The sequence below is a fragment of the Cygnus olor genome, chromosome 2 (genome assembly GCF_009769625.2).
Source record: "Cygnus olor isolate bCygOlo1 chromosome 2, bCygOlo1.pri.v2, whole genome shotgun sequence".
NCBI classification, from domain to species: Eukaryota; Metazoa; Chordata; class Aves; order Anseriformes; family Anatidae; genus Cygnus; species Cygnus olor.
The window spans coordinates 38,228,880-38,255,799 of NC_049170.1; the positions used below are offsets into that span (position 1 = coordinate 38,228,880).

Consider the following 26,920-nt stretch of genomic DNA (forward strand, 5'->3'; position numbering starts at 1 on the left):
ATATCAGCTAAACATACTAAAAATACAGTCCTCCCTGTGCATTAGCAAATCTGACTAGCTCTATTATTAAATACTTATTTTCAACATACTTATCAGTGACATGTCTCATCTCAGTGAAGACTTCTGTAAATTCACCTCCAAGGTAATCCTTTAAGCTTTCAGCTCAGCTTCATAAAACAATTTGCATGTCCTGATATTCCACAATATTATACAGAACATCTCCAACTAATGGACCATCTCTCTTGAAAACATCTATGGTACATGATACAGAATGCTCGAAGATGGAACAAGATGTATCTTGCATTGTAATCGCTACAGATTTTCACCGAACAGATTCTGTATGTCACCTGAAACTTGAGTTGAAAAACATTCAGGCTTGAAATATTTTAGTGTAGACAATGAAATTCAGGAACATCTATTCTAAAATGCTTCTTTGCCTACCTGTCCCAACAATGAATTTATCCTAACTAAAGCATTAGTGTGTTTGTTCACATACACCTTTCAAATACTGGAAACCTTTACTAAATTTAAGCAACTTCTACTCTGCAAGATCTTCTCTGTATTTAGGAAATGGTTGCATCTTCCCAATGCTTACAGCATCCTATGGTATTTTTAAGAGGGTTTTCAGATTTTTCTTCAATGAGATAAAGGACTCTCACAATTTTCTAGTATGCTGCAGATCTACTGACAGAAAATTGGATAGGTAGAAGGAATAAAGGCTACATATATATATACATATGAATTATGTTAATTCTCCATCCAATTTATAGTTTGTTTCAAGAGTTAGATACTTCATTTGCAAAACACCGATTGCTTCTTTATTCTGAACTTCTAACCAGGCTGGATGGACAGGAATGACTGTATACTTTGACATCCAAAGACCTAACGCTGCCTAAACATATCCTTTATGTAAAATTAAATATTAAAAATTCAAAGACTTATTTTGGATATATAAAGTTTCAAATTAAAATGCAGTATGTGTCTCAGAAAAAAATTACGAAGATGAAATGGATGCTTTATATAAAATATTTACATAGATAGCACATAAAAAATGTACCATAGTTGGTAACCTTTATGACTTGGGGAACCATGTATTTACATATCTTTATCTTCGCATGTGCGTATGTGGTGTTGTGTATATATTTTTAACAGTTGACAGCTGTTTTAGAGCATACAGAGATGCCAAGCTGAATGAGGGTCTTGATTACTTCAAGATTAGCTATCTAAAGTTTCTATTCATTTTAAGTGTTGTTAGTGCGAAGAGTCATTAGTCACTTCCTTGTCTCATAGAACATCAGCATACATTTACATTGTTAATGAACATTTGGGGTAAATGAATTAATGGCACTTTTAAACATCAATTCAATACTAATAACTTTGTATGTCAGAAATGTTAAGGTTGGGATAAAAATGAGAAACCTTTTCAGTCAAGGTAACTAATTGCTTCTGGGCACAATAAATGGTAAAATTAATTTACTGTGCTTTTTAACAGGGTAAAAATCTTGATTTTCCTTGAAATAGAGTGGAGAGAATTACCAATATTTTTTAGGGAAAAAAATAGAAAAAGCTTATCATTTTTGATTGGTGTAGACTAGAAGCAAGCTATATTTCCTCTGGAAAATGGTTATTTTCAGTTTCTAAAAATACATACAAAAATCCTTTTAGTTTATCAAACTAAAATGGCTCCGTATCATTAAGATGTCAAATATAATAGAGGAGGAACACTGACCTGGAAACGCTATTTCATCTAATCATCAGGTTTTTAAACACTTCCTCCTAGATGTTCATTCTCATTTTTAATATCAAAAAAGCTTTGTAAGGCAATGAAGAAAAAAATGAAGAAAATTAACTCAAAGGAACTATGAAGCTTTACTAATATATTTTGAAGTAAAATATCAGCTTCCCATAAACTGAAGTAATAAACCTGGCTAAGCAAAACTTGATGTAGCTTTATTAGTAAGCACTGGTAAACATAAGATTTATAGACAGATACACCCACACAGAATGGCTGATATGGGTGAGGGACTTAAGAAATGTGACAAAGTTGTTTCAACTCTGTAATTTAAAATAAATTTTTTCATTTTGCCCTCCTGGTACATGTGCTCAATGACTGGAAAATTACAGGTAGTTAAGGTGCCATTGTGTATAACTGAGTACTTGAGGAACGTTTTCATGACAAGGATCTCGGCTTCTTGTTAAGCTTATCGCTTTCTTCGAACCAACGATACTGTCACTACTAGCAAATAAGTAGAGAAGACAAGCAACACAGACATGCATTGCATTATGCAAGCAGCTTGCTCTCACTGTTCATTAGAGTCTTCCAAATACTGCATTTAATTCATTTACCGAGGGTTATAAAGTAATTTCTACCTTTAGAGCCCATTCATACAGCTTACCTCGACTTCCAGTATTTTTTTTAATGAGAATATTTTCAGATTTTCTTATTTGAAGAAAGTGAGTCAAACAAAATTTGGAATTTTTGCCTTTTTATATTTATATAATCTTCTCTAAAATAATACTTTGAACTTTATCATGGTATTAAAGAAAAAAAAGTAAAATAGAAAAACTCTAAAAGCAAAGCAATGTAAAAGAGCCCATGTTTCAGAAAGTAACAAAGCCATGCTGCATTTCAATATTCTTATGCTGAAGTCAGTGTTTGGTTTATGATTAAAAAAGGATGACAGCGCATTAAACATTTGGCTAATGTTTCTGTCTGTAATTGAAAGTTGACTTTTTGTGGTTTTCATTAGTGTCAGAGTGCTCTACACACACTCTGTGAAATGTTCTTTAAGTTGCCCTGTTCAACTTCCTTGAGAGAATTAAACAAATTATGACAGGTACAGTTACCATGACACACTTATGTAAGGTTTCTATGTATAAAGTTAAAAAAAAAAATACAAAACTCACCTTCCTCTGGTTTGTTCAAATAACTCTGCAAGGGATCAATGCCTATTTCTTGTTCCTCTGTTTGCAAAGGGTGACTAGTTTCAGACACAGAATGATACATACTGGCAAGAGTAATTTCCACCGAAGGATATTTATCTGAGGAAAAACAGAAAAACAAACACTTAGTGTTTCTTTAGCTATTTTGCAATCACACAAGTCAATATTGAAAATGCTTAAAACCTTTCCTTATTTTTCAGACAAAACATCACCATTAGATGTCGAATAGCAGAATAATGGTATTTCCATTCAAATGTTTTATTATTTGGAGTCCAAAAGAATTGTTATAGTACCTCCTGACAATCACACTGCAAGTAAAATACACGTATGGTTTTGAAGGACTATGAGAGCTGGGGTAGGAACATCTTTCCTTCCTTTTCCAGCTTTTAGTCTGATTTTAGTCCCTTTTATTCTGATTCTAGGGAAAATTGATGCTAGTCCTTGGCAACAATGAAAGTTATAAAGCAAAGCTGAGGTAAGACCCATCATCACCCTTCTGGACTCACGACACCTCACCCTAGAAAAAATTTCTCTTTTAACCCCTTATATTTCAGAAACCTTGGGTCAAATATGAGACAACAGAAAGAGGGATGCAAACATATGCAAAAAAGAATGAGACAACATTGATCAGTATGATGGGTGATTTCAGTTTTATTGAGATTTATGTTAAGTTTCCAGAAAGGTGGTGTTAAAGAAGCATTTGAAGAAACTTAATCAGCTGGTTAGTAAATATTTATAAAGAAGTTCTTCCAAAATTAAGGACAAAAGGAGAGAAAGTATGTAAATGAAAGCCCAGCAAGTGGGTGATACGGGTTCACCATTGAAGGCTGAATGGAATTCCAATCGGTATCACACAAGTGAACAAGAACGATGGTAGAAGTTCATGTGAAGAATGTTTCAAGCTAATATTTGCTGCAATGAATAAGAAAATGCCAATAGAGGTAAAAAGCAGATGGTGTTATGGTCAGAGTAGCAAGACAGAGAAATGACCTTTCCAGTCCATTAACATAGTGCAAGAGTACATTTGTCAAGACTACATTTTGGTCACTGTACAGTGATTTATTAACAGCCTGAAAGAGATGGAGCAACACAGAACTATGGCAGCCAAATAGGTTTGATTTGCCCAAGCAAAGTAACTAGCAACCTATGTCTGCCATCTGAGTTTTAAGTATCACTTACTGTAACTGCTTAGTTTACAGTATCTTAACTTTCTAACTCCAAGAAAATTTTATTTCCAAATAAATATATAAAGATAAACTCAAAGAGGTATTTACCAATCAGGATTGGTATATTATCAATTCAGAAATCACTTCAATTATGCTCTGCCTTTGGTTGTTACAAGGCATTGGCCATGTATGCTTAGCACCTTCAGTTTATCACTAATAAATGGAAAGTGACTAGGATTCTTAAGACTTTTCTAGTTTTATATCCTATTCATCAGCTTCACTGTCCTACTACGTTAGTGAAAAATGCAATAAATAAGATACAAAGCTAGCTGGAGCACTGTTAGGCATTACCTTCAAACCAATGCACCGTGTGTGGGTTTTGTCCCTCATTTGCCGTGGCAGCCATGCTAGCATGGTGCTGAAATGATCACCCCACCTCTCTCACTACTGCTTAGCTAGAACAGACCCTCTGAAGCTCTTAGGAACAAGCAGCCAGACACTGAGGGAAGGCAGGACTGCCTGCTTTTGCAGTGGTACAAGTTTATGTCAAATTATTACAATCAAATAATCACGGCCTCAGAGAAAATACACCACAAACACAGCATGGCCTTGAATGATTCTTTATACTAAGTCCAAAAAAAAAATATATATTACGAGCGCAATTACACTTCGTGTGTTTATGTGATTTATTAACCACAATAATAGAAAACACATAAATGATAACTTGGAGAAAAACGTTTACAAACTTGCTAGCCACTTAAACATTTTGATGTTTACCTGCAGTCTTGTGGCTACATATTATAGACAGATGTTTGTAACTACCTGATATTTTAAATAAATGAATGAAAAAATAAATTAAAAATGAATTTACTTTAAAAAACATTGTAGAAAGGGGTGTTTACAATTTTCTCCTTTTGGAATTTTAGTTGCTGTTCCTGTTCTTTTTTGCTGTATCATTGTTACTAGCTTTCTTACTGACCTTTTGACTTTGTTTTCGTAAGACTTACAAGTTTATTTATACTGTCCTGGCAGAGTTTAACTTTTTATTGTTATGATCCTTCAGACCATATCTGAACAAGGCACAACTTGGATAGCCTTTCAAACTGAGAACCAGGCTCAAAACCACATTGTTGGCCTTTGCAGTTTTAGCAGCCACCACTTCATTAAAACACAATGTGCTTCGGACTAACATTTTCTTGTATCAGTAACACCGTAAGAAATTGGCACTAGTAAGTTTGTTCTTCTACATTCTTTTCTATTTCTACCTTCTCTTTTTTTTTTTTTTTTTAAATTCTCCCCAAATGCCATGCCTTTACAACATATAAGAGCCACAATTTACTTTACAGACTGTTAGAACGGTTTTAGACATCTGAAGATATTTACTTTTGATACTCACACAGTGATTTAATCAGTTATTTGTGTTTGCTTATGGATACATTTGATTAGTTTTCCAAAAAAAATATCACTAACTATTAGTCTTGTCACTCCATAGTCCACACGATTTTCTTTATGGTTTTATACTTACGTTCTTTTCAGCTCTCCTAACAAAGAACAAAGGAAACTATTAAATAATTACGATTACTCTTGGGATCTTACTCCAAGAAAGATTAATTCTTTACAGGTTTGTGGTTGATTTGTAATGGCCTATAACATATTGCTTGTATTAAATAAGATGCAAGTTAAAAGCTTTTTCAATAAGAAACAATAAAAATGTTATTAAAATCATCTGAAGTTCAATTACTAGCCTCTAAGACTTGATACTGCCTACCTCGAACCTCAGTCAAGCTAGCAGTGATTCTGTTATCTATTCCTACCATTTTTCTCCAAAGATGAAGGGCTAAAAAAAAAACAGAGACCAGGCAACCTTCCCAGCGCTGGGAGTTCTACTATTCTTTAATATACATGCAAAAATAATTAGAGCTGCATATGAAACATTTATCTAGTTTAGGAGAATGAAAAGAGACACGAATCCACCCATGAGGCCAAGGCACGTAAGCTCAGTGTTTGGCAATGCTCCCTAAGAGGGAGAGCAGGGCAGGGCCTGGTGCTGTGTGATGCCTCGACCGAGGAGAGCTCCACAGGGCAGCTCCTCCTGGACCAACACCCCCAGTGAATGAACCCAGTGTGGTTGTCAGCACTAGAAAAGGCAGCCTGTCTGTACGTCTGTCACCTCTCAGCCCAGGTTCTCAATGGAGACATCAAAAATCCCACAAAAGATAGGCTTAAAAACACGAATTCAGAACTCCACTGGACGTGAAAAGGATGCTGCGGAGATACCGGCTTGTAACAGATCATACTCTCTCCACATGGCCTCCTTCACAGTCATAGATGATAAAATATCCACCTTACTGGTTTCCACCTTGTAACAACCTCCTTCTGCATACCAGAGATCAAGTACCTGTTCTATTTATTATCTACTAGCTAGAAATACAAGACAAAGGCAAAAGCCTACGTGAAATCTGCTCTATCTTTAGCTGAAGTGCCAATGAAGCACCAGCCATCTGGACTGGAGCCGGGCAAAACCATGTATTACACAAACATAAAAGGACATCACTACAACCAGAAGAGTACAGAAGAGCAGAGTCATCTGTAATATGATTATAATAAATGCTCATGTAATAAACTGATTGTAATGAATGTTCAAATAGAAGTTGAAAAGTTCAAAATAAACCCAAACTTTGTGGAGTTCTTTTGGCAGTGAGACTGTTCGCTACCACAAGAGCAAAATACAAGACTACCCTAATATGAAAAATTATTGTAAATTTAAAATCACTATTTCATAAACAACATATCACAATCTGAACACACTGTACTTCATTTCAAGCCATAAGACATCCATTTACCTCTTCACTTGCAACAGATATTGAAATGAATATGGATAAGATGCATTGTTTCTAAAATAGTTACTAAATAATTTCATTTTTATTTTTTTAAAAAAACACCTCTAACGTTTCCATTAACCATCAGTGTTTATATGGAACTTTAAAAATGATTTATTCAAACTATGAGCACAAAACACACCAAATCACACCTATATACTATTTAGTGAAGAACATTCATATTGTTTGGGCAAAATTAGAACATATAATCAGTCTCACAAAAAGTATTTAGAAGGTGCAACTGAATAGGTAAAACAGAAGTGGGAAATCCTGACCATTTATGATGACCATTTTCTCTGGAAAACCTGGTGGTGAACTGAAAGGAGAGGAACTGCAGGCTGGACAAAGTCCTTAAGACCAGGGCAGAACTACACAAATTCCAACACAAGTCTCCAAACCAGCTTGCTCTGCAACTTGAAACCACTCCTAGGGAAACCAAGAAGGTATATGGCCAGCACTGCAGGATTATTTGAGCAAACAAGGTACATTCCTGAAAACTTACCCCACTCTTGCTTTCTGACATCCTGTTATCCCCAATCAAGCAAAAAGGTAAAGCTTTTAATTCTTGAAAAAAGGAAGAAGGGAATGTCCTATCTTGGAGGAAGAAACCAAACAATGCTTTTTAATATTGGATATGGTAGGAGTGAAAATTGGTGTATATCAATACCAGCAACGATACTGGAATACGACATTTCTGAAAACTACTGATGTGTAGCAAAGTATTTAAATAACACTTTGTATTCATTCTATTAGACTGTATCATCCACCTTCTCCACGTTATCTTTGGGCCTTTATTTTATGGCATATAGCAAAGTTTACCATTTTAATTACTTAAATTGATGACAAGTAGAGGAAATACTTGTTTAGCTAAGTGATAAATTAGCTGCCCTGTGAAGTCAAATTGATTAAAATGACCTGACTAAAAGCAAGTGTCTGATGTCGTAATGGTCTTATGCATGTTTTGTTAAGTTTGACAGCATCATGTTATGAGGGTTCACAATTCTGCCCCTCATTTGCAGCTTATGAAGTAATCAAGCATGTTAGCACGCAGAAGTGAGTACTCTCCAGAATGCAAAAAAACATTTTAAAGTAAATATGGAACTAAATATTAGAAGAATAAACATGCATTGTGTATATTTCAAACAATGAAATACACATGACTTGCAAATGATCTAGAAACAGTTCCAGATGCTAAGTTTGCTTTACTGGCCAAATCCTAGGTCTTAGATGAATCCTTCTAAATGAGGGGGGAGAGAAAAAAACAAACAACAATCCTTTCTCTGAATAGAAGGCTGAGCAGGAGACAGTGCTGAGCATGAACTTTGAAATATGAGGACCATTTTATTCAAGTTGGATACTTTAATTACAAGGACACATGCTAACAGACATTTTGAAATTTCTGTTCCAACCTATAACATTCAGTGCTTTATTCTTTGCTTTAGGAGCGACTTAGGCCACATAAACCAACTATCTCACACCACCGAGCTCTTCTGTTCCCCTTCATTTGAGCCCACCTCTTACAGATCATACAACCCTTTACTACCACCATCTTTATTTAAATACAGAAGACCTACTGCCTGGGTTAAAAGTAGCTATGATCAAGCCCAGCAGGGATGCTACTCAGCCACTTCCATAGGTTGTTACCACTTTCTGCAGAAACATGCTGAAGGAGGAACATTGACTAACTCTGAAGAAAGTGCACAACTTGACAAACTTTGACTAGCATAAAGCAAGTCCGTTTTCTTTTATAAAATGTATCAGATTATGTATCATTAAAATAGAATGATGCAAATATAAAAATGGACTGACATGGAAAAGCAGATTAAAATTAACATCAGCTGGGGTCCAGAACAAAACAAACAAGATCAAGTCACTGATGGACAGGTTAACAGCCAGTGAGTCTGATGATCATGAAATGCAATTAATTTTGTCCCATTTAATAACATTTCCTGCATTTTAACTTCTGCCTGTCTAATCTTTAATACAAAAACAGAGTTACATTGGACTTTAAATAAGTTAATTAAGTATTAAAATCAATCATGTGAAAGTCTTAATATTTAATATTGTTAGATTGTATATCAAAGTGGTTTTATTATTTATTTACTCCAAACCTTTCCAGAATACTTCATGTGGCAACAGGGGGTCTGTATCTCACAAGATAAATGCATTTACAATGCCAAATAAATTATATATAAAAGCATTTGTCTTAATACATGTCATTCAATATTAAATATCACCCATTGGTACCACCCTGAAACCCTAATCCATTTTTACCAACCGCACATTTGTATTATTCAAATGTTGTCTATTAAATAGCTGTCTCAAGAGCCACAGTAAAGGAATACATACCTAAGAACAATTATCATAGGAGCTTTAAAGCACTGTCTACAGATTTAACCCTACAACTTTCATGTCTTAACAGTACTTAAACATGCAAAGTATGAATTCAGCAGTGAATTAAAATGTCAGGGAGAAGAAACAGTATAAATAGCCGGGGATCATGACAATGTATTCTCTTGGTAATTCACGATAGTTACAAACTTTTTAATGCTAGGAGTTAAAAAATAAAACACAAAGCAAACCCACAAAACTATCCTAAGTTATATTCTCTTACTTTGGAAGGCATTAAATCTTCAACATATTTGTTACAAGCAGGGAACAAGTTCACACAGTTGCTAGCTTATGGTTTTCTTGAGGCTACATGACTTTGCAAGGTACCCTAGTTTCATTAAGGAAGAAATGCTCAGAGTAAATAAATTAGAGAGGACTGAAAACGTTATGTAGTGTCGACCACCATACTCAATAACCATAGTCCTCTGCCAATCTCATCATTTCCTAAACTCTAAACCTATGAATAGTAACATTTGACATTTATTGAAAGGATGACAACTGAAGTACAGACAGCATCAACCAACATAAATTCCCAATTTTACAGTTATATGCTCAGGTTTGGCACTACGTATCTAACAATACTAGTAATAATGAATGAATAGTAGAAAATATCCAAAACCACTTTCAATTTTACAGCAAGAACTTCCTAAATAAAACCCCACACCCTCAACACAAAACGACATGTACTTTTTATGCAGGTTTATGTGACAGCCCCACAATGAGGTTGTTACGAGAATGTAACTTTGTTCCAACTTTGATTTCAAACAAAAAAATACAAAAAAAAACACAAAGCCAACAGCTAAACACAGGCCCTAACACTGAACACGCCTCCTACCCCCAGGCTCGACCCATTCAGCAGCAGACGTGAAAATGTTGTATTGCTGTATTTTCAACAATTTAAATAGAGAAAGATTCCTCACAGAGGTGACAGGGTGTGGGCATGGCAGGTTTTGTTCCTCTGATGGAAGCGCTACCCTGAGGAGCAGCACAGCAGTAACAGGAGCTCTGACATGAAGTGGAGCAGCATCTTTGAAAATAGTTTTGTTGACGACTTGAGGAATTTTCTATGTCAGAATATTTAAGGGACTGATGAGTAAACCCCACAGAACGTACAAATAACAGTGCTTCTTACGAGGGCCTACAGCTACGAGTGATACAATTATTTATAAAAGAATCCTTGAAGGGTAAAGAGGAGGCAGCAGGCCAATCTTGTAACATAGCAGCAGTCTGTTTACTAACAATGGTAATACAGGGAATAAACAAGAAGAGCTGATAATCCTTACACATGATCAAAATTATAACTTAATTGGCATAACAACTAAGATTTAACGAAATAAACCACATTACTAGAATAGTAATAAAGAGGAGTATTATTTGCTCAGAAAGAATATGTCAGTCAAAAGAGTGAGAGCAGTGCCTTGTAAACAGAAGTTATCTGCATTTACTTGGAAATCAATCAAGTAGAAGGCTGAGAATAGGGGTAATAAAAGATGGTGACAGGGAAGACTACAACACTTGTAGAAGACATAATGGAAAAGGAACCTAGTTGGACAATGGCTGTCCAGTAGGTTTTGGGAATAAGCTGGTGAAAGGGAATTTTTATTTCACTTGTTTGTGTTTTGATTTGAAGTGGGAGATGGAAAAAGCAGATAGGTAGGTCACTGGATTAAACTGAACTGGATCCTAAGTCAGGTAAAAAAAAAAAATCATCTCAGAAATATGGGATGTTCTAATAAACAATCTTAGCAGCACAAAGTTCACGATTCTTAGGAAAGGAATGAGGTGAAAAAAAACTTGATAATACAAGGAACAAGGAACAAAGCAAACTTCAATAAATTCATAGATTTTTTTTTTTTTTAGGCAAAAAACAAAACCAAGGGAAGACAGCAATTCAGGTAAGTTAGCCAACTCTGTAAGAGACCTCTCATATTATATGTAGTCTATCCAATACAGAAGAAGGACAGAAGATGGAATGACAGGAACTTGGCTAAACCGTAAGTGACCCAATGCTTAAGTAGAAAGCACTCTAGGTAAAAAAAGTAAAAGTAAAAATAAACAGGTCAAATAATCCAGGCTGAGTGTATACAAGCACCAAGTCACATGGTCAAATCAGAATGGCAAAGAACAAATAAGATGCAATTCACAAGGAACACAAAGAACAAGAACTAAACATTCTTTATCATGTAAACATATACATAGGCACACTTCAGTAGGAAAAAGAAAAAAAATAAAAAGATTTGATCTATTATTTAAAGGAAAGGGACAGTTATCAAAGAAGTGTTTGTAAATGATTCCACTGCAAATCAGATGGCTAACACAGCACCATTTAAAATATAAATGGTCTAGCTCAAAGAAAGAACAGATTAGAGTAGGTAAATCAGTTCTTTTCAAATCATCAGATACAATTCAGTTTAAGGCAATTTCCTACAGTAGTTTTGACTAAATTGGCATTGTCCTCAAACCAGGAAGTTCCATCCTCCTCCTCCTAAGTGACCGTTGGTACCCCGTGCCACTTTCCCACTACTGGCATAAGCATCTGCATTGAACCAGGTCAGTTACTTCATCTGGGTTGAAGCTATCCTGCCTAGAGTCAATTTCAACCAAGACCAGTGAAGTCCTTGGACTTAGGTAGCATAACCAACTACACAAAAACAAGATGAGAAGAAACCAGTTAGGAATCAGTTGTGATGGAAAGGACATGAACAAGTAGATCACAATTTGAAAGTGAGTCAAAAACATTGTATAACTTCAGAACAAACAAAATAAATTAATAAAAATGAGAAGTAGCTTCATTTAGAGGTATATGAAGTAAAACTCCCATCAGCTGATGCTGTTAAGGCCAAAACTGCAGCAGTGTACCCATCTTTAGATGGATAGCACAGGAAGGGCAACACCCAGCTGCTACAGGTCAAAGAGCAACAAGACTCATTAGGAGTGTAGAAAATATTATCTATGACATGATTGAAAAAATTGATGTTTTACTTTACTGAAAGAAAGATGGGAGAGAAGGAGAGGAATAATGCAGTAAGATTTCAAATCTTTACATCATTTAACTATGAAGCCAGTTTCTTCTCTTACAGTAATCCAGAAGTGCTGAAAACCCTATTCATGTTAAAATGAATCATACAAAATTGGAAATGCATTATACCAAACAATCCCCTTGTTTATTTTACCTTAGAACGCATTTTATCTACCTGGTTGCAAAACAATTCAATATAACTTAAATTAAAGTGTTGTCCTTCCAAAGGTAGTTAAGAGATTAAAGTAGTTTAACGCTGTTTATGGTATGGAAATGACTGCTTTTAAGTATTTAAGAGTTTTACTTTCAGGAACACACAGGCACCATGCTATGCTACACACTTTATGTTTTAGTAATACATATGTAACTCAAAGGGCCAAAGAATGTCAAGACTGAAACAAATCATCAAAACAGTGAACTGGAAAAAATGGCAGCTTAGCCTGCAGCCTTACCCAAAATGACAGTAACTAGCTTAGACACTAAAAGTGTATTGAATGAAATAAGTTTCTAGAATATCACAGCTTTAAAGTAGTAAGCAATTAATCTAGGATTCAGCCTTTATTCTTTCACTATTTTTAGAAAACAGTTTCCTACAGGGGTTGACAGAATTTTTATAGAAACGCCAGCGTGTTCATGCACTTACAGAGGTATTTGCATCAAATATTTCTCTTCTAGTTTTCTCTTCTAGATATGCAGATGCTAAAGCTGCATGGCCTCACACTGAGGTACAAAGAAAGCTGGTCTAAGTCCCACTAGCTAAGGAAAAAGGACACCATTTCATAGCCACCTTCAAAGGAGCAAAAAGAGCCACAATTTGTTTCATATCTTACAGTGAAGTTACTACATAATGTGAAGAACCACAGCCCACGTTCACCTGTGCAACCCAACCTTTATGATTCAATGCAAGTGGGCACAACTGCAGAGGAAAACAGGGTGCAGGAGGAGAGCAAAGAGAAGGTGCTGCCATGTACTTCCATTGCAACACAATTAATGCAAACACAAGGACTGCAAATGCAAGGCCTTCCAATTAGAGCCACTGCCAATGGGAGAGGGGCTTAACTTGAGCACGTCTGAATGCCACACTCAAAGTGTCTAAGAGAAGAGCTTTAGAGTGGGGCTACCCCAGTAAAAACTATGCTGAGGTTTGTGAACGCTCTCTGTCACACCCAAATGCTCAGTCTCAAGACATACTTTACACAAGGCGCAGTACTCATTTCAATAACCTGCTCATATAATGCCTGCTCAGAGTGCTTCTCTTCAGCTTTGTCACATCAGGAGCAACAAAAGCAGGTTGGCTGCTTATAAGCCACTCTAGGGGCTCAGCATTTTTGTAGAATGCATACCTAGAATGCAGTGGGTTTCACAAGCAATTCCTACATAAAACAAAATACTTGAAAAACAGGTAACCCCTAAGTCTTGGGAACACAATGTATAGATGAAAGCTGCTAACCTTAGCTGGTAGTTGACTGCATGAAAGCACTCTGTACCAAAGTATCACTACTGCTGTGGTTAACATTTTACTCTTTTTTATTTTATTTTTTTTTTTAGTATGAACGTACCACTTTGTTCCATATTACTGCAAGTTTTTCTTCCTTTTTCAGGCAGAGAACTCTGCTGCTGCTGCATTTCTCGTGTTTCTGCTGTTCAGGAACTCTCAGCACTAATTCCTGCCAAGGTTAGGAATATAAATGGCAGAAAATTATTGTGCAACACCCTTCCTTCTTTAAAAATTTGATCTCCTAATACAGTGCTATCCATTACAACTTATTTTCCTGTCCCTTCCCACTCTCATACTCTCCTTTCAAATCGCTGAGCAGCTGGATGACATGTTCTGTGCTTTCCTGTACATACACATCAAACTGTCAAGGGAACATGTGGCAATGCTGAAGTCTTCGGCACAGAGAAGCTAGGCAGACAAGGTCACTGCAGCATAACGATGTCTATAATGCACTGTTACTTACAGGCATTTACTCCCCCTAAAATATTTTCTAGGCAGTCTCCACTTGTTGCCAGAACATGTAAAACACAGGCACAGAAGTTACCAGTATGAGCAGCATCGTACATCAAACATACCTTGGCAAAAATGCCTCAAAACCTGAAATACATGCAGGTCTTAAATGGCAAGTAGGAATGCAGTACTTCACAAGTCTACAGAAAAACAGAAATCTGGCTCTACAAAGAAATATTTAATTCTGCAGAATGTTAGAAATGTACTCCACAATTTACAGCAAGAATAAGAATTTGTAATATAAATTAATTCAGAAGTAAGGATAGAGTCTAAAGGGGAAAGTATTAATAAAATCGAGTTGCAATTTATTAGTTAAAAGGGCTTTTTGGTTTGGCAGTGAGTTTTTTTTCACCAGAAACAGCTGTACGCATCGACTTCTACTCTCTTACCCTAAGTCCTGGTTTTACTTTGCTTTAGAAGTGGGTCAGCATATGCTACGTAGTAAGAAGCAAAGCCTTACTTCACACAACTTTCTTTGACTACACGTAAGTAGCAGGGCAAGACCTTAGACAAAACCTCAAGTAGCAGCAGGCTAAGGGATTAGTTGCCCTGACAATTGTGCATGATGTTCTTCTGCTCTGGGCAATCAGAGCAGAACACCAGGTAGGATTCTCTGAAGCTTTTTGATTTTTAATAGGTAATACAATAGACTGATGACTTCTAACTATGTTAAGCTTAGTTGAGAGCTCTCTAATTCACCAACCACTATGACATGACAATGTCCCGGTATTGTCTGGATACCAAGTTACCTGTGTGTTACAAACAAAAAGGAAACAGAATTCCCACAAAACCATAAACAGATTTGAAGAATTGTACTGGAACAACAGCTGTCATTATGCTTTACTGAAAGCTCGCAACACCTTTGAGGCTAAGCTTTTAAGCCAATTTTATTAAAAATATATAACAGATGTAAACAAGATATGGTTAGATGCCTCTTTGATTAAATTTTTCCAATTGTTTTTAGAAAGCCTTCACAGACAGTTTTCCTCTCTGTGTCAGATAAACCACTGTGACTTTTTAAGAATATTTAATGTGCAAACCATGATAACATTAACACTGGCAATCCTCCTGGACAAAACAGACATTTTCACATCTTTTGTTGCTTCCCCGCCCCCCCCCCATTTGTCCTGACCAATTATTTTTTTTCTCTCGAAACAGAAGCAATTGCTTTCACATTTTCTTTATCCTGCTGCAGACTCTGTATGATCTCATACTTAAACTGGTGATGTGCAGAAACCTAGGATAATGTCATTTTTGCTATGTTGTTGCGTTTCTGTCAATAGTTAAGTAGAGAAGTGACCAAACAGTGGCCATGCTGTGGATCACCTAGAGAACTGAAAAGACTGAAATCAGAATTTTGAACTGGATCCAGAAGGAAATGGAAAGAATCCAAGCATACAGAATACAGGTGTGATCAGTTCTCACTTGTCTTTTTTACTTAATAGCAAGGCTGTGCATCTTGGAGCACCTAAAATTAGTAGTTACTTCAGAAAATTTTGGTCTGTCATGTATTATTCATCTTTCTTTTTCTCCTAAAAGGAAGACATAAGATGGCAGTAGCAAGTGCTCTTAGCTTCCTAATGGAAAAGGAGTAAAAACTTGACTGAGGGGACAGATCTTCAAAGAGAGGTGACAGACAGAGATTGCCGAGCTGAGACGACTATTCTCTGTCAAACAAATACTGCAATTCCACTTGTTGCCAGGAAGCAACAAGCTTCTTGAAGCTTACAGATTTCACACGAAGGCACCAGATCCTCTGCCTGCTTCTTCAAATACTTGTGCTTGGGAGGTTCTCGTTCTTTGCTGGCTGAGAAAATGGAAATCCTTTTCTGCTTTAGCAGCCACATTTATAAGCAAAGCACTGAATGCAACAAAACCAGTTAACTTTAACATTATCTGCCATTTTTGGCTTTAAGGTTTTGACAGGGCCTCATCGGATATGAGAGCCAAAACATAGAAATAATTGAGATGAAATTATTTAGAAAGACAGAAAATCACTCCTTCACCACATTACTCCAACTCAGCTTTCTCCCCTCAAAGAATCCCACATAAGCCTCCTCTTATCCATTCAAATAACTGAACAATATGGTATTTTTAACAAAGTTTTCTAAAAAATGTCAGCTAGTATACCTATATAAAGTTAGCCTTTCAAAAAATAGTATTTTCTTGCTTCCTTTAAATTCAAGATTGCCTCTATTCAATGTGGCTTTTTCACTGCCCTGAGTTTGGAAATGGCAGATAAAAGAAGGCAGTCTCACCTTCCACAGAAATGCACAGTTTGGCTTTTACAGGGCAAGGAAGAGGATTAATTTACATTCTTTTTCTCAAAGCCAGTAGGAATGATCATGAGAGATGTGCAGGGGACGAATGGATATTTTGGGAGGTTCTCTTGTGGTTCATTCTATCAGTGGTCTTAAAGACATCATCTGAAAGAACTACACTGGTTTTCATTCCCATGTAGTCCTTGTACAAACCAATATGGAAATACTTAAATTTTAATACAGCAATTATTTAATTTAAGACCAGTTTTCCTAATTAAAGGCATGCAGTCTGTCATTTCTGTCCCACAACTTACACTCATATAACACTTCTGTACAAATTAAAACCAATTTAATCATTTTGATTCTAGTTTATATTTAGACAGTCCATCATGAAAGAGCCCAGAGCCCAGCCTAACCTAGGTCCTCTGTATGCCATATGTATCTGCAATTTATTACATCAATCAAAGCAGCTCACAGTTCAGACTATGTATACATGAATAAATGTACTTTACCTAGAGGTCAAAATAATTTCTGTAAGAGCACAGTATATTTTCTTGTTTTTAGCTACCTCCCACAACCACGAAGTATAAAAATTTAACAAGCTGTAAAATAACAAATTGAACACCATACATCAAGTTTCTTTACTGTCACACTAGGAATGCTATAATTATAATCAAGAATACACTTCAACTTTTAACTCTGTTTTTACTCTTTTACTCTTTCTACATTGTGGCCCATGGTGGCCTATGCCAGTTATATTACAAAATATGAGTATGGGAAGGAAAGGTGAAAAGGTAATCAATTCTGCTACTCTGAGATCACATATGTAGGAACTAAGTTGTCAGTTTGGGCTTTTTAAGATAGGAAAAAGAAAAAAAAGATGTAGACACCATCTCAGCTTTTGCAACCACATAATACAGTCTGGAGGATCACCATGACAGTGGATAAATTAGAATTTCACTACACCATGAAGTCTGAACTGTTTCTTAACAAGATATGAATCAGTGTACTTCTGATTTGACAGAATTGTGAGACTTTCAAAGCTGCACTTTCAGTACATTAAGCACAATAGCTAGGATTTTTCAAAAATGTTTTAGAAATGCTGAGAAATAAGGCAGGTTGAAATGTATATATATCACTACATTAGTCTCATGAAGAGAAAGCTGCAACATAAATGAACTGAAAAAGGCAGGAATACTTGTCTACACAGGGTTGGAAAAAAGAGATTGCTGAACTGTTGGTCTTCCACTTTAGTGCTTATTTCTTTTCCAACTGGACAGAAACTATTCCTTTCCTAGACACTGGACAATATTAAGCATATGAGCATGAAAGTTTTTAAAAAAAACCTCTACGATTTATTATTCTTTCTTCAAAATAAATATTGATAGCTGAAATAAAAAGCCAATGAACGCATTGTATTTCTGGTAAGGATTTGGGAATGTGATTTAAATATACTATTTGTTACTGTGACTCCCACTAGACAAGGTTGCCCAAAGCCCCATCCAACATGGCCTTGAACACCTCCAGGGATGGGGCATCCACAGCTTCTCTGGACAACCTGTTGCTGTGCCTTACCACTCACAATAAAGAATTTCTTCCTAATATCTAATCTAAGTCTACCCTCTTTTAGTTTAAAGCCCTTACTCCTTGTCCTATCCTTACAAGCTCTGATAAAGAATTCCTCTCCGGCTTTCCTGTAGGCCCCTTTTAGGTACTGGAAGGCCGCTGTAAGGTCTCCCCAGAGCCTTCTCTTCTCCAGGGTGAACAACCCCAAGTCCCTCAGCTCATCTTTGTAGAAGAGGTGCTCCAACCCTCGTGGCCCTCCTCTGGACTCCTAGTAAATGAGAGGTCTGCATGTATACACCTTATCTTCATCTCTGAAAAATAATTAAGACATACCAGATGCTGTAAAATGACTTTCTGAAATATACAAATTAAAGTATCTAAAAGGCCGTCAATTTTACAAGAATGAAATCTATAGCTGTGGTATTCCAAACAACCCAAATCTTAATTTTCTTGAGTGTACACATGTACAATGCAACACAGAATTAAAATTGTAACTCCTTTTAGAAGAGAACAGATTTTGAGTTGTAAGTCTAGATGTCAGCCCTTAATGTTATAAAATTATAGAGAATAAGGAGGAAACGGAGCTGATAGTGCATATAAATATGACTGTGTATTAGGCTGCATTTAATTACCAGTTCAAACAACAACCTGATCTAACCTTTGTCAAGTAAAATAAATGTTCTGAATAATTTAACCAAAGCAAACATTTGCTGTTAAATGCTGGCTAATTATAGTAAGAGTTGTACAGAGAGGAGGAAAAAATCCAAAAGAGATGGTAATTTATACACTTCTGCAATTGCTACAGCTATTCCTTGAAACCCTTGAATATTTGCCATACAGGATATCTTCTAAGTATCTACTTTGGGAAACACTTGTCTATGTTTAAAAGAAGAACCACTGTATTAAAATAACTACCCTTGATCTATAAGTATCAAATAAATAGTCCAAATACGTAAAGGAAGGTAATGTGAATTTCCAGAATATCTGCCTTTACTACTGTGGCTTTCTGGTACGAAAGGTCTCAGTTTGTAATGCTCTGTATCACAATGCAAGATAAGAAAAGGGCAGAATGAGGATTCATCTTTTCAGAAGTCACAGTACAGAATCACAAAGTCTCACTGCGGGATAGGAGAGTACAGTTCAGTCATGTCCAATGCACTTTTGAATACAAGAGTAATAGATTATTTTAAATTCTTTCTTTACATAAACACTAGGTCAACAGTTAAATGACATAAATAATCCACACAGAGTCTTTAAAAATCATCCCCCCCCAAAAAAAAACCAACACGTAATGATGAAGTAAGTCCATCACTATTACTTTTTCGGATATACTATCTGTATGAAATATTCAGGTTTCAAAAAGAAGCTAAAAATCTAAGAAAAATAAAATATATACGACAAGGACAAATACTTAAAGTCAGCATGATTCCAATAGCAGAACAGCAATAACTATGAAATTGAAACCATTAGAAAAAAGGTGGTTTTTTTCCCTGCAGCATATGCGCCTTCCACTTGTAGACTATTTTTGCAGAATTGAATGGCTTTTGCTATCTTTGGGGCCAAGAATTTCACTTATTTATGCGTTGAAAAGTTAGCGGTAGCATCAGCTGTCTCTCCGCATGCACAATAACTACGGTTCAGAAAAACCAGAAAACCATGAAAATTTCACGGACAAGCAATGTATGGTAAACGAAAGAAGCCTATAAATCCCTAATCTTGAATATATATTAATATTTGAAGGCTTTATATAATCTGCAAAGTACAAAGTGAAAACCATTAAAAATATTAAAACTGACTGTAAGTATGCTCCTCTCTTTTCCCAAAAGTAATTTGTGTGCGGATAAGTTCTGGCCACAAGTTTCCAAGACAAACATATTATTTTTAAGTTACCTTTTATATTTTCATAAATATTTAAACTCTCCCTGAAATTTTAAATATGTTTATAGAGACAAGAATGCTCACATTCTTATCCCCTTATAATGAAAAAATATGAATTAAACTATTTCTTACACACTGTAACAGAAACAATTTTTAAAAGAAAAAGACACATAATACGTTCACAAAAAAATTTACCACAGGTTGTTTACTTGATAATGAGGCAGGTGGATTCGAGAAATTCAAGTGGATTTTCTAGCTTACAGTGTAAACTGAGTATTGGAAAATTGAGTTTGAAGGTCATTACTATTCCTGCTCCATAGCACAAGATAAAGTCTTTAAGCAAACAAAGTAGAAAAGAATTTGACAAGATCCATGCCTGACACTCTGGAGAAATTCAAGTACAGAATTAATTTTACACTGTATCTACTGCTTTATGCCAAACAGACAATGAAATGCACTGTTTTTTCTTAGGCTCAGGCGTCCATAAAAACATACTCAGCTGTATTTGGACAGGACAGAGGGAAATCTTAGGCAGTGATTGGTAAATGCAATAAATCAACTCTTACCACCTATTATCCTTCACATAAAACTGGAACAGATCTCTAGAGTTGTCATGCTTTTTGCATTCTGTACTTGAATTATTTTCAGGTTCAGCGAATTAAACTTAGCTAATAGATGATACCTTTATCTTTCTCTAAATTAAAAGGTAGAAAGAAATACAGACAGCCACTCAATTCTATGATGTTATCTTCTCCAAGACACCTGTATTTTACACAAACAACAAAATAAACAAAACTAGCTCAGGTTGTGAGGGCTGGTGTGAAGATTGCTCTTTGATGGGGAGGCATGAGTCCCATACTTCCACAGTATTGTATGCTGTTAAGTGCAACATTAAATATCTAAACAAGAAATTAACACAATATTAAATAATTACATCTGATAGGAACATTGATGGAAGTCAGTGCTTATCAGATAAATCATAAGAATGAATCACCACATTACGCAAAATTCAAAACTGAATGCTAGCATACTAAAAATATTCTCTTGGCCACAAGCTGCGAGGAATATTCACTGTTCCTGGATATCATCTTACATATCAATCTGATGTAGCAGGTGGTGTACCTGGAAGAGTGATTATAACCACATAATTTAGGTACATATGTACACATACTTCAGCATAAACCAGCTAGTATCGTTACCCAGTGTGGTGCACCTGCTGGACAATTTGTCCGAGTCCCAACGGTATCTCCATGCAGACCACAAAGGAGAAGAGGAACATGATGATGTTGAAGTTAGGCAAGCTTCTCCCCTGACCTTCTGTACCAAATTTTAACACTGAAGTGTTAAAAAAAAACCCTACAGTTAGCCCTTTAGATCCACATTTTTGTTTAACAGGTTACAGAAAAATCAGAATTAGCAACAAAATAAAAGTAGAACAGATAAAGTAACATATATTATAGCAAAACTGCTACTGCGGTAAATTGCTTGTGAATTAATCCAACATTTCACCCTGGTCAGTCGGTTATTGCAAGGAACAATTAATTTAGTCTGTACTGGAAGATTCCTGCATATTTTAGTTTGCACGTACTTGTAAGGTCTTCCTGAAGAGAATTCACTTTTGTGTCGAACGGCTTTGTGATGTGGATTAGCCTCCACAAGGGATCTAAATTGACAATAATGAATTCATTTTATATAGTAGGCTAGACTTAAATGAGAAGTGAAAGGCCAGTGCCAACAGAGTTCAGTGATCAGCCACTGTTGTTCTCTATATAATTTACTGGTTGAATTTAATAATTACAGAGTTGCCTTGATAATCTGTAGCTGCAGCATACTGGAATGAGAGGAAGAGAAAATGTTTCTCGTGTTAATAGGAGAATTGAATTTTTTTTTTTATTTAAATGCAGACCCACATAAACTGCAAACAGAGTATTTATAACGAACATCTAAGAACACTGACACTGGTTTAAACTAAAATTAATTTATATCACTCAAATCCGGAAAAACATAATTTCAAGCCTTGATCTTATTAGGATACTTAATGTAATCTTATTAGAATGTGAGCTTCTATATATCAAAGTGTTTTATACATTGCAAATATATTTTAAAGAGCTCCAATAAACATTACTAAACAATTCACTGCTGATCTCCAAACGTAGCTTCACAGGGGCAGATTACTGGCTCTGTGAGCAGCACAGCAGGCGCGGCAATGCCTTCACACTGGCTGTACTCTTGTTGCTCCACAGCACCGAGAGTCACATGAAAGTTGGGGAAGTTTCCACGATTTTCTCGTCTTTTAACTGCCTGGGATTTAGCACAGAGCAGCCTGTTTTCCAAAAGGACGGAGTACCTACAGCTTCAGCGGAAGCAAATGTGGATCATACATGCTTAAAATTTCAGAGACTCGGGCCTAGTGCCATCTCCACTGAAAACGCTGCCAGAAATGTCACTCACAGAATCCACGCCTGCCACTCCGCAGAGCTTCGGAGAGGCTTAATGATGGCTAGCAAGTACAGAGAGCAGACCTAGCTCAGGAAAAACAACAGAGAAGCAGGCAGCAGGAAGGCGATGAGTGCTGTGTCTGCACTTGTACCCCCACTGGCACGGTGAAAGCAAAATGGTTAAGAAACTGGCAAGGCTGATGTCAAAAATGCAAATGTTTCTAAGGACTGGAGCAGACCTTAAGAGATACAGTTTTTAATCTCATTCCAAACAGTTTCAATACTCCAACATTAATGTATGCACATATATATTAATGAAGCAGACATGTTAATCCCCCCGATGTCGATGTCTATGAGGCATCTTAGCTCTTACTTCCTTCACCATCAGTCGCGTGTAAGTAACATACTGTGGCAACATATGAATAGTTTATAGCTCTGGCAATGAATGAATGAATGAACAGTGACCTAAACCCAAGCAGCAATTAAGGTTTCTGTTTCCTTACCCATCAGCTATTGCATATATTCACAGCAAACAAGTGTGTTTTTCTGACATGCACACTTGTCTGTTAATAAGTTAAAGAACTATTTCAGTCAAGAGCCTTTATGTTTTTCCCCTACACGCTTCGTTTCTTGCTACATGCATTGGAGTTTTGCTCTGATAGAGATGCTGATGACAAGCCAAGGAAATGGAGGTGATAGCTGCCAGGGACTAAGGTAAAGACTGCTACAGCACTTTGCAAAAGCACAAACCGCCTGCAGTTGTTTCCCTACGTAAGCTTTCTGAAAAGGGCATCGAGAGCTTCCAGTTAGCACTTTCATTTGATTTTAGGATACAGCTGAACACCCCTTGCATGACTTCCACACACTACAAGGAACTATGAGGAAACAGGAAATTTCCAACATTTTAAACTGCAACACACATGAAATAATTAACTGGGGGAGAGGCTTGGGTGTTTTTGTTGGGTTTTGTTTTGTTTTTCCTCTATGGGCGATGAAGAGAAGAAAACACAATGGGCTTCACCTGTTACTCTTCACAGGCTGAGTTCAAAATAATTTTAATAAGGTACTGAACATTATCAATACAGTATTGAATATTATCATACAGTGTGCCGAGATGAATTATGTTCAAATTCACTCCAGTGAAACTAAATTCCAGTTGCAGAATCTTGTTACAGGAATCTCTGAGAGCAACTGCTGGCTTTTCAGGGACCAGTGGGCATAATTTTAAGTAAAAGTAGTTAGGAAAAATATTTTCGATCTGTAAACAGAATCACTGACACAGTCTTACCTGTCAATGAACACTAAGGAAGCCCGTTTTTCAAATCTTTTCTCTCAGTTTAAAAACTGACCCTATTTTCCCTGTTGTCTATAATATACAGTTCTAAACTCTCAGCCCGTTAGTCTAGCGAAAAATGTCTTTGCAAAAGTAAGCTGACGAAAATGAAGACAAACCAGACCAAAGAAAAGAATCAGATCCTGATAGCTGTTAGTACATTAAATGAGCATTGCACTAACACATTTGTCTTCATGGAAAGTAGAGAAAAACAGAAGGAAAGCTATCTGCTTTTGAGATAAGTGCATTTCTTTCTCTTCTATACTAGGCTTTCTAGATGTAATGGTGTAATTTTATTTTACTCTTTTTTTAATCAAATAATCAATATGGATAATTGGTCGAGGGAACTAAGAGTCTACTTAAGTGCAAAGTGGATGATTTGCTTCTTTATTCTTGAAGGTAGCATCTTGCTGTCTTGATTTTAAAGTCAGAATTTGTAGGGAATATGTATTTGATAACTAAAGTTTAATTCCCTACATTCCACGGACAGGGTATGTTATAGAAATGACCAATCCTCATCATTCAGTACTGAGATTAGCTCTGCCCCTTCCAACATCAGTTCCGAATCTATGGTGTGTATGAGGTATGTATGAATTTAAATAAAGCACTTTATACACATAGAACCGCTTTTCTCTAGCGCCTATGTTCTTAGAATAACAAGGTATGACTTTTCAAACCTTTGCTTCCTCCCAGCTTTCAAGTAGTCAGAAACATGTGTGTACCTGTGTATGGGGGTGGGTTAATGGTTTATGTAATACATACCATACTTTATAGGTAAAACACTATATTTGCAGGATAAAGGATATGAGAAAATTCTAATAAAAGAAGGAAGAATTCTAATATTCTGTTGTAAGCAGGAAAACAAGAGAAGAGTTTACAAGATCATATTTCTCAGAACATAATGATTTTTTGCATTTGTGAAAGACTTTATCAGAAACAACCTGTTATGAATATTAGCTTAATTTACCCTAAAACAGTCAGCTAACAGCAAAGAAGCTGGTAAGTAAAAAGGCTTATAAACTGCCAGTATGTAATAGGGGCAAAACCAGAATTTGTTCCCATTGCCAGCGGCAAAAGCAACAAAAGAGTAAAATGTAAATTTAAAATGTAGGTAACATTGAGAAAGAACTGACTGAGAAGAAACATGATGTGACAGTGACTGCACAAAAAAGGCTAGCTGATGGCACTGATAAGAGCAGAACAATTTGGAAACCGAAGATTCTCCTCTGCTACTACTTTACCAAAATCACATCTATCCTATAGGGGATAGATAGGGGATCCTATCTATGTAGGGAGAAGAGCAAATCTAGCAAAACTGTGAAAAGAAATAGCAAGTTAATCACGAGTTCTAATGGTTAGAGACTTCTCTACTGTGTGTAATGCCCTCCTAGATATACGGGAGTCATTCTAGAGCTGCTCTGTAGCACTGTTTTCCAGACGCTCTAAATCTGATTATGAGATATACTGCAAATTTACAAGGCATTAAGATAGCTTTTGACTCCCTCCCTGTCTCCTTTCTCTGCCCATCCTCCCAGAATATTAATTTCACTTTTATTCTTGAGAATTATTTAATTAGAAATTAAAAATCATGTAACATTACAGGAGAGTTACCAATTCAATTTTTAGCTTTCATAAATAATGATCTATTTTCATTTTTTCTCATGTTAGAACTTCCTTGTATGTATTCATATACCACATTTCAACTTTTCAGAGCTGAGAAGTTGAATGGATACTGGAGGAGAACACTAGAGGAGAATGGGTTTGTACATGATAAGCCAATATATTTCTAGGCTAGTTTTGGACATTATCTGGAAAATATTGCTGTATTAAGGAATAAGTTTTTCAAGGGTCACATGCACCAAGTTCAGCATGTATTACACAGCTATTTAAAAAGCAGCATTAACATATTCCTGAATATATTTTGTTCATGTAATTATATGCTCAATTCAACATGCCCACACAACATTTACATACAACTAAAAATGTAAAAACTCACAGAAAGCAAAATCTTTCCTGTACGATGCTCTTGGATAGCTTATGTTCCCGCTTCTTTCTTAAAACCACATCCAGTAATATTATTCAATATTATTCAAAAAAGAAACTTGCATGTCACGTGCCCTTCAGGCTTAAGAGTATTATGTAAGTATCTACAAAAATTACGAACAGCAATAGGAAATTTCATGGACAGTATACACAGTTATTAATATTATCTGTTCTATTAGGTCCCAGTGAAAACATCTTATTAGTTCTACAATTAAATGATTCAGAAACCATCCACACTATCTTTGCCTTTTAACAGTTCCAATCAGTAGCAGATCTAGGTGTAATCAACAGCAGCAGGGGGCTTTAGGAAGCAAAACACAACAAAAACAGTAGGGATCTTTACTAGTTTACAGTAATTGATACAAGGAGATGTTGTATGTTACTGCAAGTTAGCCCAAGATATGGAAAAGCTACGTTAAAATTCCCTGTTATCTACAACTACTGTTTCATTATAGCAACAGCAATACAATAAGCTTTTAAGAAAAGCATTATTTAAAGTTTTACTGAATTCCTCACTGGTCTAGAAGATCTTCTTTATCTCCTTTTTGCCCTTTCCATTTTATGTTTTCTGTAACAAGATCAATATTTGGGTTCCTATCTTCAGAATCCATAGATGTCACCCCTCAAACTTGTGAGTGGGCTGCACGAGTGATATAAAGTCCCTCTTCTGTAGGAGTTGAGCACATGGTCTGAACAGCACTTTTAGCCCCTGCTATGCATGGTAGCAAAACTATGTTTCCCATATGTTAGTGCTGACAGGCTGACTGATATAATTTCAACTCAAAGAAACTTACATACAAGTTATTTTTATGCTTTTTAATCCCTTCTCTCTATTAACAGTGTCCCAGATATAAGAAAGGAATACATTAAAGAGAGACTGGTAAGTGGTACAATAATTGATGCACCCTTTTGAGTGCTAGGACATCTGCATAAAACAAGGACATTGCTTTTCTGATGTCAAGGATCTTGGGATAGTTCCAAACAGTAAGTATGTA

At 36.0% G+C, this 26,920-nt stretch overlaps 1 protein-coding gene across 4 annotated transcripts in view; it reads right to left on the reverse strand.

The window, feature by feature from the left end:
- Positions 1 to 26,920, reverse strand: part of TBC1D5 (TBC1 domain family member 5) — a 320,152-nt gene that overhangs the window by 189,201 nt on the left and 104,031 nt on the right. For all 4 annotated transcript variants that reach the window (XM_040546783.1, XM_040546784.1, XM_040546786.1 and 1 more), the window contains one exon: positions 2,908 to 3,042. In XM_040546783.1, the coding sequence (XP_040402717.1) occupies positions 2,908 to 3,007 (100 nt within the window). In that variant the 5' untranslated portion in view covers positions 3,008 to 3,042. The remainder of the gene's footprint in view (positions 1 to 2,907; positions 3,043 to 26,920) is intronic.